Source organism: Schistocerca nitens, chromosome 6 (assembly GCF_023898315.1).
Source record: "Schistocerca nitens isolate TAMUIC-IGC-003100 chromosome 6, iqSchNite1.1, whole genome shotgun sequence".
NCBI lineage: Eukaryota > Metazoa > Arthropoda > Insecta > Orthoptera > Acrididae > Schistocerca > Schistocerca nitens.
The window spans coordinates 165,312,425-165,329,150 of NC_064619.1; the positions used below are offsets into that span (position 1 = coordinate 165,312,425).

Consider the following 16,726-nt stretch of genomic DNA (forward strand, 5'->3'; position numbering starts at 1 on the left):
CCAATGTACTCAGTACTCAAATAAACAGTCCCTTAAGACAAAGTTACAAAAAACTTACTGTGCCAGGCATTTATAGAAACCTTAAGCATAGCAATTTATTAATTACTTCACATAGCCAATTCATCAAACTCCTCAAAACCAGTTATTACATTAAGATGGCTACACTTAACATTCTTCACTAAAATACCCTTATGGACTTACTATTTCAGTCCGTTAAAGAAGCACGTGTTAAAAGGTCAATTACAAACTTAACGTTGCCGGGCATTAATACCCATCACTTTCTTTTCCCTTATAAGAAAACAGAATTACTGACAAACTTTAGAAATTCAAACTACCATATAGGATTTCCCTCAAAATACATATAATGAAAACAGTTACCAATAAAGGATGACTTAATGACACTTCAACACTAGTGCCAAGCTAAGATCCAATTACATAACATGATAGAATCATTACATAACAAAAACTACAGCAGAAACACTGATCTTTAAAAATGAGTGTTCACATGCTCAGACCTGTTAATAAAACACTACTAGAAAGAACTGCGCAGGGAACTCAGCAGATGCTATGCAATTTGAAGTTTAGCCAGTTGCCAGTCACTAATATTTAAGGAAACAGGTTCATATAAGAACAGGTTACATACAATTGTATTTTTTGTTATATCTATCAGCTTAACCCACCCACCTTGGTGGAAGGAAGATAAATACTAAACTGTGGAAGGCGGTATGTGAACAACTCCTGGTAGTGGCCAGGTTCTTAAACACTGCCAGGCCTAGGCCTCGGATGACATTTCACTCCCTGCCAAGGCGCTGGCACAATCAAAGGTTTTTCCGCAAATCGCAAAGACATTTCAAAACTCTGAAACATAGAAACACTCGACAGAACGTTTGACTCGATATATGGGTAAACGTATAAAGGAACACATTACGCTACTGACAAATTCGAAACTTTGACCTTAAGCATTTTACACATGGACAACTGTATTAATAGAGTGCAGGCTTTGAAAACGCCAACATAAAATCATTTGATTACTAGAAACACAGAGCACTAGTAAAACTTCTGAGAAAACTTTTAAATAATGGCCACCATTTAACTAGGCCAACTGAACTCTTCCACACCCTCTTAAAGTTCGACTATGACTATGAAAGTCTCACCATAATAATAAAATTTAAATGCCTTTGAGCATGTCAGTCAACAAAACACAATTACGATCACTTACTTCATGTCACGTACACAATACGAAAGAGTGGGTTCTACAGCTTCACAGCTTCACTTCAAATTTTGTTCCCAGTGAAGTCACAGAACTTGTATCTCCAAGCTGCCCATGTCACCAAAATGCCCGGCCAGTTTCACGCCACAACATATAATGGTCATCACACTCGTTCGGCAGCCGTTGACGTTCGTCTCCCAATGAATGTCACAAGATCTCGAGGGTTACCCGTCGAAGGCTAACAACCTTCGCCCACCAGCCAGGAAGATAAGACACGCAAAAAGCAAAGATAGCTTAGCTCAACCACAATCGATCTCAATGGTACATGAACAAAATAACACTGGCGCCAGCTCGCCATGGCTCAAGTGAAATGATAAAATAATTTTGTGATGGACATTGTTTAATTCTGGGTATGCCAATGAGTGAATGGATATTCTGCAGTCATGCCCATGTAGAATGTTGAATAAGCTCATCTGGATAGTCTATATTGTATCCTAGATTGCCCTGATGACCTTGTGAAAATTATATTGGCATTCAGGAGGATAGCATTTCATAACCCCCACCCCCCACCCAGCCATCAAGATGTAAGTTTTCTGAGGTTTTCTTAAACTGCCTAACATGCATGTCGGAATAGGTCCTTACTGAATCTAAGCTTGTGCTCCATGCAATGAATTTGTTGTTGACAAAACATTAAAATCCATGCATCCTTCTGAAAATAAATTTTGCTGGCCATTTCAACGCACGAGAATCAACCCAAATGAGATGATGAGACTCCAAAACAAGAAAAAACTATGCCCCCTTAACATACTTTTGTCACTTCACCCTTTGTTTCATATTATATTTCATAGCTTCCATTCTTTCTGAGATGTTCTTTTTATATTCAAGTGTTTTTGATTGAAAAGTGTAAAGCATATAGGAACATCATTTTAAATAATTTATTTATAATGATAAATGGTGATTCCATAACCATTTATAAATTTCAGTTTTAAAATTGTCAAGTCTGATCCATATTGTTTATCCTGATAGAGGGGGAATAATTTCAATAAATCATTAACTGAACGGGGACACAGTATATGTAGAAGCCATTTAATTCTAGCATTGTCGTCATGACTTGCACAGTTGACAATTCACTTTTACTATAAACCACAGACACTCTTAGGAAGTAAATGTGTTGGCAAATGAGTGTAATAATAGTGAAGTCCCTGAAGAATATTCTACAAGATGTTTGGTTGTAAACTTTACGTAATATTGATACTGCATGTTCCGTAGAATAAATACTGTTTTCACTGTAGCTACATGGCTGCAGAAGTTATACTGTAGGACAATATTGAGTTAAAGTATGCTATCAGTCTCATCTGCAAGTCAGTGCAATGAGAAAGATTTCTCAGTACAAAGCAGGCAGAACTGAGCTTCTTGGTTGACTTGTCCATATGTTTCATGCCACCTAAGTTTAATAATCTGCTGTGTGCCTTGAAGCTTCACACATCTCGTCCTATGTGTGCCCTTCGATCTCTGCTTACGGAACCTGCAAGGTATTTCTATTTGTTTGGAATTGCGTAATAAAAGTTTTTGTAAAATCAGGAGTTAAGTGTTGGCTGTGAATCAGTTGTGAGCCTGTTCCATTATTCTCTAGAAAGTTTCTGGTATCGATTTGTTTGGGCCCTCTATTAATATTCTTGTGTCATGACAGTTTCTGAAGAGCCCTCCAATATCTTTGGAACATCAGTCATGTAGGTCAAGAATAAGAGTGGACCAAGTACCAGACCTTACAGTGTACATATTTAATGCTTCCTTGCCCTGAAATTAGATCCGTTCCTGTGGTATCATTTGTCAATATGCATTATGTTTTCTATTGTTGAGATTTTTGTGATTGTGCCAAGGTCACCAAAAATGCCAACAAAGTAATTTTCCTTTTTAGTTCTACCTTAACTCGCGTTGTTAGGTTAAATATTGCTGTCTGCTTAGCGAACTGCTTGTGGAAGCCAAACTGAGCAGGTTATTTTCAGAAAAATGATTCAATATTTTTTTACCAACTACATTCTCACAACAACAACAGAAATAATTTTTAAAATTTATAATAATAATAATAATAATAATAATAATAATAATAATAATAATATTTTGAGAACAAAGGAAAAATGGGTGACAGATGTACAATTATCATTAGTTTATAAGTGCGTATTAGTGTTGCTTATTTCAATATTTTAAGAAATACATCTGGACTTACTGACTGATTACAGAGGTAACTTAAGTGGAGTGCCATGAAGTCAGTACACGATTTCAGCACTCTCCTTTGTGAGCAGTGTTGTGTGCTCATGGATTATGTTTTATGCTAGATTTTTCTTTGATGTATATATGGATTTAGTTCTGTTTATTTCTGTGAGATCCTGAAACATAAGTTGCCAGTGAGATTCGGACATTCTTTCTATACTGTCTTCAAATGTTGATCCTAAGTGCATCTCTTTGATCAGTATTCAATCATTAATTTGCAGTTTGTGTTAGAAATGGCCTTATAGCCTTTCTTATAGTTGCGATGTAATATTTTGTAGGCTGGTTTATCTTAATCAGTATTAACTTTTTTTAACTTCTTATAGGTGGGGCTACAAATAGTGAAGGTGATGCAAGCAAAGAAGACTATGCTATGTCAAAGATAGAAGTTCTGCGTAGCCGTTTGAAAACTGATGTCCCTCTCAAAGACCTAGAGAGCTTAAATGAAGCAACAGGATTGGTAAAACATATTGCAACCATTTCAGATCAGATTAAGCATTTGCGTTCAGCAGTTGAAAATACTATAGAGCTTTCAAAAATGAAAGGAATGCATGGAGGCCTTTCAGAAGGTACGTAAATTTTCTGTGCAAGAGCCATGGTGTGTAATGTTCTTTGTTTTATTTTATAAAAACATATGATCACAATATTACTAAATTTTGGTGATGTGAAGTACTTTTTATTGTCAGGTTTCTCTTTTAGCTTTTGCTCCAACAGTTACAGTAAATATCATAGCAAATATTATATGATAAAAGCTTCCATTTCCAGGCCCTCATTTGTTAACATTACTCTAATCTGTTTCTTTAGCATCAACAAATGATTCAAAGGAAGCTGAGCTTGCAGACCTTCAGGAGCAGGTTATTAAACTGAAATCTCTACTCTCAACAAAACGTGAGCAGATAGCAACTCTGAGAAGTGTACTCAAATCTAACAAGAACACAGCAGAAGTTGCTCTCACAAATCTCAAGTCTAAATATGAAACAGAAAAGGCGATTGTTAGTGAAACAATGATGAAGTTACGGAATGAACTGCGCTTACTGAAGGAAGATGCAGCTACTTTCTCAAGTGAGTGTAATCTATTTTTTATTTTTTTATCTTATCAGAGGCAACTTTATATAATTTTTTAATGGTGATGTTGAGAGACATCTGTAATGGTAGCAGAGAAGCTGGTATGAAATTTTACAGAAGAAATAGGGAAAAATAATAAGTTTCATGTTTGTTAATTTTTTTATTTATTTATTGTGGTAAAACTAGGTCCCTTACACCCTCTCTTACATCTACCCAGGCAACCTGTTGTCCACGGGCAAATATTTCGGGAGTGATTTGCACTTACAGTGTTTCGCAAACACAGTCATTGAACAGCCCTTTCTAAAAGCATAGGCAACTTAATTCCATTGTGAAATATTAAATTTTTCAGCATTTGCAATACTGTCAGTGTTGTTCTTCTGTGGACCTTTTTTTGTGCAAAATTGTATTTTACACTTAGTGTTTCATAAGTGTATTACTATAACTTTATATCATCATGCATTACAAATATTAGGTACTGATTGAAATTGATATCAAGCATCAAATAATCTTACTGGAGTTGAGGTCATGGTTGATTCAACCATTCATTATATTTCATAAAGATCGTAATGATCGTTAGGTAATTAGTTGACATGTCTATAACCAAAGAGGAAGAAACTGTTGCAGACAACACAAATAGTGAATTATCATTAAAGTACTATGGATTTTATCCTTATTCATGCTTAATTCAAGATGATAAAATCAGTAGAAAAGCTAAAAATTGGAGAAAAGCTGCTGCTTTCTTAATAACATTAGACCACTGCTTATTACATCCGGCTGCTGTCTTACTACACTACTAGCCATTAAAATTGCTACACCAAGAAGAAATGCAGATGATAAACGGGTATTCATTGGACAAATATATTATACTAGAACTGACATGTGATTACATTTTCACGCAATTTGGATGCATAGATCCTGAGAAATCAGTACCCAGAACAACCACCTCTGGCTGTAAGAGCGGCCTTGATACACCTGGCCATTGAGTCAAACAGAGCTAGGATGGCATGTACAGGTACAGCTGCCCATACAGCTTCAACACGATACCACAGTTCGTCAAGAGTAGTGACTGGCATATTGTGACGAGCCAGTTGCTTGGCCACCATTGACCAGACGTTTTCAATTGGTGAGAGATCTGGAGAATGTGCTGGCCAGGGCAGCAGTCGAACATTTTCTGTATCCAGAAAGGCCCGTACAGGACCTGCAACATGTGGTCGTGCATTATCCTGCTGAAATGTAGAGTTTCGTAGGGATCGAATGAAGGGTAGAGCCACGGGTCGTAACACATCTGAAATGTAACGTCCACTGTTCAAAGTGCCGTCAATGCAAACAAGAGGTGACCGAGACGTGTAACCTGTGGCACCCCATACCATCATGCTGGGTGATACGCCAGTATGGCGATGACGAATACATGCTTCCAATGTGCGTTCACCGCGATGTTGCCAAACACGGATGCGACCATGATGATGCTGTAAACAGAACCTGGATTCATCCAAAAAAATGACGTTTTGCCATTCTTGCACCCAGGTTCATCGTTGAGTACACCATCACAGGCGCTCCTCTCTGTGATGCAGCGTCAAGGGTAACCACAGCCATGGTCTCCAAGCCGATAGTCCATGCTGCTGCAAACATCGTCGAACTGTTCATGCAGATGGTTGTTGTCTTGCAAATGGCCCCATCTGTTGACTCAGGGATCGAGACGTGGCTGTACGATCTGTTACAGCCATGTGGATAAGATTCCTGTCATCTCGACTGCTAGTGATACGAGGCCGTTGGGATCCAGCACGGCGTTCCGTATTACTCTCCTGAACCCACCGATTCCATATTCTGCTAACAGTCATTGGATCTCGACCAACGCGAGCAGCAGTGTCGCCATACGATAAACCGCAATCGCGATAGGCTACAATCCGACCTTCATCAAAGTGGGAAACTTGATGGTACGCATTTCTCCTCCTTACATGAGGCATCACAAAAACGTTTCACCAGGCAGTGCTGGTCAATTGCTGTTTGTGTATTAGAAATCGGTTGGAAACATTCCTCATGTCAGCACGTTGTAGGAGTCTCCACCGGTGCCAACATTGTGTGAATGCTCTGAAAAGCTAGTTGTTTGCATATCACAGCATCTTCTTCCTGTCAGTTAAATTTTGCATCTGTAGCATGTCATCTTCATGATGTAGCAATTTTAATGGCCAGTAGTGTATTTACATGACCGCACAGGTATTTATCAAAGAAGAACAGTTATATACATGCTGTAACTACTGAAGTGTGTTTACAGTGAATACTTCTAATTGTTACACAAGTAACAGTGCTCTTCTATTCTTGAATCTAAATAATAAGATAATTGTTTGGATAGCTATTCACGTGTGTTTCTGGTTTTCTTTTTAAAGTATGAAGGTTTTTATGTATGTGTGTTATTTCTGTTGGGAGATTATTGGAAGATCTGTGCATCAGAATACAGAACCCCAATAAGAACTTTAGGAAAGCAGAAAAGTCTATATGGATGTTATTTTTGTGTCATACTGTGGTTAGATGAACAACATTTGACCTGGAACACATTTCTGTTATCAGCAAGAGCTGTCATTAACATATCTGTTTACTTGAGAAGCGAGTATCTATGTAAGGTCTGTGTAAGATGTTGATAGTAAATTGCAACTATTATTGGAGATATGATAGTGGGTCGGGGACAGAGGTGGAGGTGGATTATGATGATGATGATGATGATGATGATGATGATGATGAGTTGGGGTGTTGGCAGGTGACTGCCAAACTCATCTTTAGACTTCCTGACATGTGTTATGGTCTTCAGTGATGCACATCCATGCTGCTCCTGCAGAGTACTTCCTTGGACCATTTATCATCAGTTCATCCAGCTGCATGTCCCATCAGCCTCCATTTCATTTTCTTTATAGTCATAATTACAGGTTCCAATCCAATTCTGTTCCATGACTTACATGACCTAGTAATTTCCAATATTCATATCTGTTGCTCACTGAGCAATTCTCAGTTTTTGAATTGTTTTCATATTAAAACTTCTCACTGCCATAAGTCAAAATTGGTAATGCACACTGACCATAAATTTTCATTTCATCACATAGGGAGCTTTATTCTGGAAACCCTGTTTGGTTTACCAAAAGCATTCTTTCCAGTTTTACTCTTCGTTTTATTTCTTTTCTTGTTCCTGCAATCACTGTCTTCAACTGCTAAAAATGAAAAATTCATCAGCTGTGTAACAGAAGGGAAAGGCAACCACTTACCTATAGAGGACTGGTGCGTGGTTTACTGCAACACGCTTCCAACCGCTTGCTTTTTTCTTAGTAGGAATACACACATGCTTAACCACGCAGACGCCTGAACGTCCATGCTCACGGAAGCAGTGGGAGTCACTGCTACTGCAAGTGTGGAGATCAGGGTTCTGTGTCCGTGTGTGCGTGCGCGTGGGTGTGGGCGTGGTTGTGCGCACTGCTACAAGAAAAGGTTAAAGGGCTCAAAAGCTAATGCTAACTGCTGTGTTGTCTGAACAAGACACAGCCGGGGGAAAAGAACCACAGGCGCAAAGATATGAGCTGGTGCCAGTGCCATAGAGACTCACCACTTGCGCAAGTTCCACAGTGCCATGGGCAGCACTGAAGATGAAGGCATTGACTTTGCCTCGGTGAATTGCCAGCCAAATACAATCTGCCTATGACCGGATGGCAATGGACAGCAATGGGACCATTGCTTTTCACAATATATATAAATGACCTAGTAGATAGTGTCGGAAGTTCCATGCGGCTTTTCGCGAATGATGCTGTAGTATACAGAGAAGCTGCAGCATTAGAAAATTGCAGTGAAATGCAGGAAGATCTGCAGCGGATAGGCACTTGGTGCAGGGAGTGGCAACTGACCCTTAACATAGACAAATGTAATGTATTGCGAATACATCGAAAGAAGGATCTTTTACTGTATGATTATATGATAACAGAACAAACACTGGTAGTAGTTACTTCTGTAAAATATGTGGGAGTATGCGTACGGAACGATTTGAAGGGCAATGATCATATAAAATTAATTGTTGGTAAGGCAGGTGCCAGGTTGAGATACATTGGGAGAGTCCTTAGAAAATGTAGTCCATCAACAAAAGAGGTGGCTTACAAAACACTCGCTCGACCTATACTTGAGTATTGCTCATCAGTGTGGGATCTGTACCAGGTCGGTTTGACAGAGGAGATACAGAAGATCCAAAGAAGAGTGGCGCGTTTTGTCACAGGGTTATTTGGTAAGCGTGATAGCGTTACGGAGATGTTTAGCAAACTCAAGTTGCAGACTCTGCAAGAGAGGCGCTCTGCATCGCGGTGTTTTCTGCTGTCCAGGTTTCAAGAGGGTGCATTTCTGGATGAGGTATCGAATATATTGCTTCCCCCTATTTATACCTCCCGAGGAGATCATGAATGTAAAATTCGAGAGATTCGAGCACGCACAGAGGCTTTCCGTCGTTCTTCCCGCGAACCATACGCGACTGGAACAGGGAAGGGAGGTAATGACAGTGGCACGTAAAGTGCCCTCTGCCACACACCGTTGGGTGGCTTGCGAGTATGAATGTAGATGTAGATGTAGACAGAAGCCTACTCGGAAGATAGAAGAGCAGTTCTCACCCACTTGGCTACAGATCATCTTCCAGGGTTAACTTGGACAGGGAGTATCATTTAGTGAACTCTTAGAAGTGAACAGACAGATCTTGTAAATTGCATGTGAATTTTACCTTAGATTATTTGCACTTAGCCATTAAGGGAATTACATGCAGTGTTGCAGGCTTGATCATTCAAGAAGTTACAAAGACAAGTAAACCTTTCTAACTGATTTTTATGACTTCATTACTAATTTGTTGGAGTACCTTCATTTTCCTAGCCTGTTACCTGAACCTGGGGTATAGCTGTGTAATAGTGGCAGGCCGAAATTGTCTTAGCAGTGTACTGCACCAGAAGCCGTTTCATGAACCCACAAGCTCGGCCTACTGTAACTACAGTGGCAACTCGGCCTCCACAGCAGTAGCGATGAAGCCTTTACAAAATGAACTGTTTTCCGTGGGTCCTGTACCAATCCTCTATAGTTAAGTGGTTGCCTTTCCTTTATGTGTTTTCCCATCCATGTTTATCAGTTGGTTATATATGTATACTCTGTAAGCCACTGTGATATGTCGGAGGGAGGCTGCTTCATATTCTACCATGAGTTGTTGATTTTCACTACTTTCCTTCTGAAGTGTTGATTGTGCATTATTTTAATCTTATTGTAGTTGATTTTCAGGCTCACTTTAAAACTTACTCTATTACGTTGTTTTGCTGCTGAATTTTATGTCCAGTAGAAGCAATTACTGGCAGGATGAAACTGTTTTTTAAGACTTAACATAATTAGAAAATATAAGTATGTGATCTTATAATTTTCATATGATGACTATCATACCATGATCACCATATAATTACAGTGTTCACATTACCGGTTTTGCCAGTGTACTGCCATCTTCAGATGTGATTAATCCACTGAGAGCTTTGTCATGCTGTATACATTCAAGTTACACACGCTGAACAGCATGTAATGCTATAAAATATGTCGGTGAATTATCGTATCATGGCGTCGCATAACAAAAGAGACTGAAATTAAAATCTGACTAGAAGACATTCTGAGACATCAAAGGATCATGATGTAGTACTGGAGGGAAGTGTGGGGGGTAAAAATTATAGAGTGGGACCTCAAGATGGATAGGCTTGCACAGTTTAGAGTAGCTTGGAGAGCTGCATCAAACCAGTCTTCGGACTGAAGAACCCTACAACAACAGTGCTCACTACAGCAGCGGTCATATCTTACGATGATGAAACTTACAGAATTTTCATGTCTAAATTAAAATTAAAAGTTAAGGTGTATAAGAATGTGGTATACCAAATTACCTGGATTTAACTGCTCTGTTAGAAACAGTTAAATGATATTAATGATAAATTATCAACAGAATTATAATGAAGAGTCACAGATAGGCACCACAAATAAATAAAGCTTTCATCCGTTAAGGCCTTTCTCAACAATAGACTTACACACACACAAAGTGTGTGTCTGTGTGCTTTTGTGTGTGTATATGTCTATTATTCATGTGTACGTCTATTATTGATGAAGGCCTTAATGGCCGAAAGCTTTATTTATTTGTGACAGTCTTTTTGTTGTGCCTATATGTGACTCAGCATCTCCACTGTGTGGTGATAGCAACTTTCCTTTTCATAATATTGTTACATTCAGTCCTGGTTTTTCCATTGTTTGAACCATAATGAAGATATTTTATAAAGACAGTAAAAAAATAAGTATAGTAAGAGAAAGTAATCAATAAAAACCAGTTGCAAATATTACATCTATGATAAAAAGTTCGTTTTAATAACGATTGGTGGCTCTCCTCTCATCATAGATATAACATAGATGACGAGTCTTTATTGAGGACTTTCTCTTACTGTACTTATTTTATCAGTGACCTTTTTTGTGTACATGACTTTGTTTCTGTGAATCACTTATCATTTTTATAAAGGCCACTCTTTTCAATAGAGCACATGTATCTTGGTAATTTGGTATACAGTGTTCTTCCAGAATTTAATTTTTAATTTTGGCTTATGCACTCTAAAGTTTTATGATCTTAAGATATGACAGTTGCTGGCATATGCATATTTTTATATTACTTTTCCAAATATTGTTTTAATAGCCTTTAAAAAAATTATAGAATCTAATAACTTTCATTATTTTTGTCCTTGCTTGTGCTTTTAAGATACTACCTTCTAAATGTGCATGTAGCAAACATAGGTGGATATAGAGTGCTTTGTTAATCAACCTGCTTCACCCATAGCATTAAACTTGCCATTTATTTCACATACTCCTTTTTCCATGAGCTACGTATAAATAGCAAACAGCAATTTTTTAGTTTCAGTCTCTTGTACTATGTGACAACATGATGTATAATTAAGTTGTATATTTTATACCACTTCATGATGTTCAGTGAGCATAATTGGAATGTGTATAACATGATGAAACTGTTAGTGGATTAATCACATCTGAAGATGACAATAGAGTGCTGGAACTGATAATGTGAAGATACACTCTTGTAGTAATAAATAATAATTAGGTAAATATGAAAGTGGTTTAGGTATGTTCCATTAATATGAATTCCATTTTTGTTTTCCAAGTTTAAAGAACTGAAATCTACCTCTAGAGCTCTTAGCTTACCAGTAGTAGTAGAGGTCTACTGTCACGTCATCATAATGTGACAGTGTTGGTGTATAGGCTTGACTGACTTCCATAGAGTATCTTTTGTTTATTGTGTAGATGGTTGTTCTATTGCCTATTCTGTTTCTCTTATTCTTTTAATGTGATTCTGCTTAGATATCTTTTATTTTGTTGCTGGGAATGGGCTGTAGATGAGTCATTGAGTTTTTAATTAAGAATTATCTTGATTTGGAGTAATTTGGGGACAGTTCTAATATTAATCTCAGGTTGTTGTTGTGCTCTTGAGTCCAGAGACCGGTTTGATGCAGTTCAACATGCTACTCTGTCCTATGCAAGCTTCTTCATCTCCAGGTGACTACTTCGTAGTGTATTTATCTCGTGGTCTCACTCTACGATTTTTACACTCCATACTTTCCTCCAGCACAAAATTGGTGATCCCTTGATGCCTCAGAAAGTTACCTACAATCTGATCCCTTCTTTTAGTCAAGTTGTGCCACAAATTCCTCTTCTCCCTAATTCTATTCGGTACCTCCTCATTAGTTACATGATCTACCCATCAGATATTCAGCATTCTTCTGTAGCACCACGTTTCGAAAGCTTCTGTTCTCTTCCTGTCTAAACTATTCATCATCCATGTTTCACTACCATACATGGCTACACCGCACACAAATGCCTTCAGGAAAGACTTCCTGACACTTGAGTCTATACTTGATGTTAATGAATTTCTCTTCTTCAGAAACACTTAACTTGCCATCATCAGCCTACGTTTTGTATCCTCACTACTTCAACCATCATCAGCTGTTTTGCTCCTCAAATAGCAAAACTCATCTGCTGCCTTAAGTGTGTCATTTCCTAATCTAATTTCCTCAGCATCACCTGATTTTAATTCGACTACATTCCATTAGCCTCATTTTGCTTTTGTTGATGTTCATCTTACATGCTCCTTTCAAGACACTGTCCATTCCATTCAACTGCTCTTCCAGGTCCTTTGCTGTCTCTGACAGAATTACAATGTCATTGGCAAACTTCAAAGTTTTTATTTCTTCTCCATGAATTTTAACTCCTACTTCCTTTACTGCTTACTCAATGTACAGATAGAATAACATTGGGAATAGGCTACAGCCCTGTTGCACTCCCTTCCCAACCACTGCTTCCCTTTCATGTCCCTCGACTCTTATTACTGCCATCTGCTTTCTGTACAATTGTAAATAACAGTCCACTCCCTGTATTTTACCCCTGCCACCTTCAGAATTTGAAAGAGAGTATTCCACTCAGCACTGGCAATAGCTTTCTCTAAGTCTACAAATGCTAGAAATGTAGATTTTTTGTGGAATCCAAACTGATCTTCTTAAAGGTCGGTTTTTCCATTTGCCTGGAAAGAATTCATGTTAATATTTTGCAGCCGTGACTTATTAAACTGATAGTTCAGTAATTTTTACACCTCTTGACATTGCTTCATTTGCATTGGACTTATTATATTATTCTTGATGGCTGAGGGTAATTTGCCTGTCCGATACATCTTGCTCAGCACATGGTAGAGTTTTGTCAGGTCTGGCTCTCCCAAGACTATCAGTAGTTCTAGTGGGATGTTATCTACTCCCAGGGCCTTGTTTCGACTCAGGTCTTTCAGTGCTCTGTCAAACTCTTCACGCAGTATCATATCTCCTATTTCATATTCATCTACATCCTCTTCCATTTCCATAATATTGTCCTCAAGTACATTGCCCTTGTATAGACCCTCTATATACTCCTTCCACCTGTCTGCTTTCCCTTCTTTGCTTAGAACTGGGTTTCCATCTGAACTCTTGATATTCCTGCAAGTGGTTCTCTTTCCTCCAAAGGTCTCTCTAATTTTCCTGTAAGCAGTATCTATCTTACCCCTAGTGAGATAAGCCTCTATACATCCTTGCATTTGTCCTCTAGCCATCCCTGCTTAGCTATTTTGCACTTCCTATCAATCTCATTTTTGAGACATTTGTATTCCTTTTTGCCTGCTTCATTTGCTGCATTTTTATATTTTCCCCTTTCATCAATTTAATTCAATATCTAAAAACAAAGATGATGTGACTTACCAAATGAAAGTGCTGGCAGGTCGACAGACACACAAACAAACACAAACATACACACAAAATTCTAGCTTTCACAACCAACGGTTGCTTCGTCAGGAAAGAGGGAAGGAGAGGGAAAGATGAAAGGATGTGGGTTTTAAGGGAGAGGGTAAGGAATCATTCCAATCCCGGGAGCAGAAAGTCTTACCTTGGGGGAAAAAAGGACAGTTATACACTCGCGCACACACACACACATATCCATCCGCACATACACGGCCACGAGCAGACATTTGTAAAGGCAAAGAGTTCGGGCAGAGATGTCAGTCGAGACGGAAGTACAGAGGCAAAGACGTTGAAAGACAGGTGAGGTATGAGCGGCGGCAACTTGAAATTAGCGGAGGTTGAGGCCTGGCGGATAACGAGAGGAGAGGATATACTGAAGGGCAAGTTCCCATCTCCGGAGTTCTGACAGGTTGGTGTTAGTGGGAAGTATCCAGATAACCCGGACGGTGTAACACTGTGCCAAGATGTGCTGGCCATGCACCAAGGCATGTTTAGCCACAGGGTGATCCTCATTACCAACAAACACTGTCTGCCTGTGTCCATTCATGCGAATGGACAGTTTGTTGCTGGTTATTCCCACATAGAATGCATCACAGTGTAGGCAGGTCAGTTGGTAAATCACGTGGGTGCTTTCACACGTGGCTCTGCCTTTGATCGTGTACACCTTCCGGGTTACAGGACTGGAGTAGGCGGTGGTGGGAGGGTGCATGGGACAGGTTTTACAGCGGGGGCAGTTACAAGGGTAGGAGCCAGAGGGTAGGGAAAGTGGTTTGGGGATTTCATAGGGATGAACTAACAGGTTACGAAGGTTAAGTGGACGGCGGAAAGACACTCTTGGTGGAGTGGGGAGGATTTCATGAAGGATGGATCTCATTTCAGGGCAGGATTTGAGGAAGTCGTATCCCTGCTGGAGAGCCACATTCAGAGTCTGATCCAGTCCCGGAAAGTATCCTGTCACAAGTGGGGCACTTTTGTGGTTCTTCTGTGGGAGGTTCTGGGTTTGAGGGGATGAGGAAGTGGCTCTGGTTATTCGCTTCTGTATTAGGTCGGGAGGGTAGTTGCGGGATGCGAAAGCTGTTTTCAGGTTGTTGGTGTAATGGTTGCCCAAGGATTTCTACCAGCCCTCATGTTTTTAACTACTTGATCCTCTGCTGCCTTTACTATTTCATCCCTCAAAGCTACCCATTCTTCTTCTACTGTATTTCTTTCCCCCATTCTTGTCAATCGTTCCGTAGTGCTCTCTCTCAAACTCTCTACAACCTCTGGTTCTTCCAGTTTATTCAGATCCCATCTCCTCAAATTCCCATCTTTTTGCAGTTTCTTCAGTTTTAATCTACAGTTCATAACCAATAGATTGTGGTCAGAGTCCACATATTCCCCTGGAAGTGTCTTACAATTTAAAATTTGGTTCTGAAATATCTGTCTTACCATTATATAATCTATCTGGAACCTTCCAGAGTCTCCAGGCCTCTTCCATGTTTACGACCTTCTATCATGATTTTTTTAAACCAAGTGTTAGCTATGATTAAGTTACGCTCTGTGCAAAATTTCTACCAGTCGGCTTCCTCTTTCATTCCTTAACCCCATTCCATATTCACGTGCAACTTTTCCTTCTCGTCCTTTTCCTACTATCGAATTCCAGTCCCCCATAACTATTAAATTTTCTTCTCCCTTCACTACATGAATAATTTCTTTTACCTCATCATACATTTCTTCAATCTCTTCGTCGTCTGCAGAGCTAGTTGGCATATAAACTTGTACTACTGTGGTAAGTGTGGAATTTGTGTCTATCTTTGCTACAGTAATGTGTTCACTATGCTGTTCATGGTAGGTTACCCATGCTCCTTTTTTTTTTATTCGTTATTAAAGCTACCCCTCCATTACCCCTATTTGATTTTGTATTTATAACCCTGTATTTACCTGACCAGAAGTCTTGTTCCTCCTGCCATTGAACTTCACGAATTCCTGCTATATCTAGCTTTAACCTGTCCATTCCCATTTTTAAATTTTCTAACCTGCCTGCCTATTTAAGAGATCTGACATTCCACGTTCTGTTCCGTAGAATGCCAGTTTTCTTTCTCCTAATGACGACGTGCTCCTGAGTAGTCCTTGCCCGGAGATATCCGAATGGGGGACTGTTTTACCTCTGGAATATTTTACCCAAGAGGACGCCATCAGTATTTAACCATACAGTCAAGCTGCATGCCCTTGGGGATAAATTATGGCTGGAGTTTCCCCTTGCTATCAACTGTTCGCAGTACCAGCACAGCAAGGCCGTTTTGGTTAATGTTACAAGGCCAGATCAGTCAATGATCCGGACTGTTGCCCCTGCAACTACAGAAAAGACTGCTGCCTCTCTTCATGAACCACACATTTGTCTGGCATCTCAACAGATACCCCTTCATTGATTATTCTCATAATCAGATAAAATCATCTTGTAGGTAGTGGAGGGCAGGCATGGTAATTAAGACGATAAATAATCACTTACATTCCTGTCACTTACTATGAATAATTTTATTCTTGCAATGTATATACAATGCCTTTAGCATAAAATGTAAACTACAGATTGCTGATCTGGCAAAGATACAGCTGTTCTTGCTGCAGTGATATTATTGGGGGGGGGGGGTAGAGCCAGTGGTACTAAGTCCCCACAATTGCAAGTCCTGGTCAGAACTGCTGGTGTTGCCAACTGTTTTGCCTCATTTTTTAAGTTATTACCTAAAGAAATGCAGCAGATAGCTGTTAGATGGGCCTCGACATTACTGCAGTCACAAGTGTCACGGTTCCAGCCTCTATATCTGTACCACATTCCCTGTAATCATTCCTGGTGATGGTTTCACCCAGCTCA

The 16,726-nt window shown here is 39.3% G+C and overlaps 1 protein-coding gene across 1 annotated transcript in view; it reads left to right on the top strand.

Moving 5' to 3' along the window:
* The window catches only part of LOC126262381 (protein bicaudal D), a 115,365-nt gene that overhangs the window by 54,982 nt on the left and 43,657 nt on the right, over window positions 1-16,726 (top strand). Inside the window, exons 10-11 of the mRNA XM_049958977.1 lie at window positions 3,805-4,047; window positions 4,283-4,540. Coding sequence (XP_049814934.1) covers window positions 3,805-4,047; window positions 4,283-4,540 — 501 coding nt within the window. The remainder of the gene's footprint in view (window positions 1-3,804; window positions 4,048-4,282; window positions 4,541-16,726) is intronic.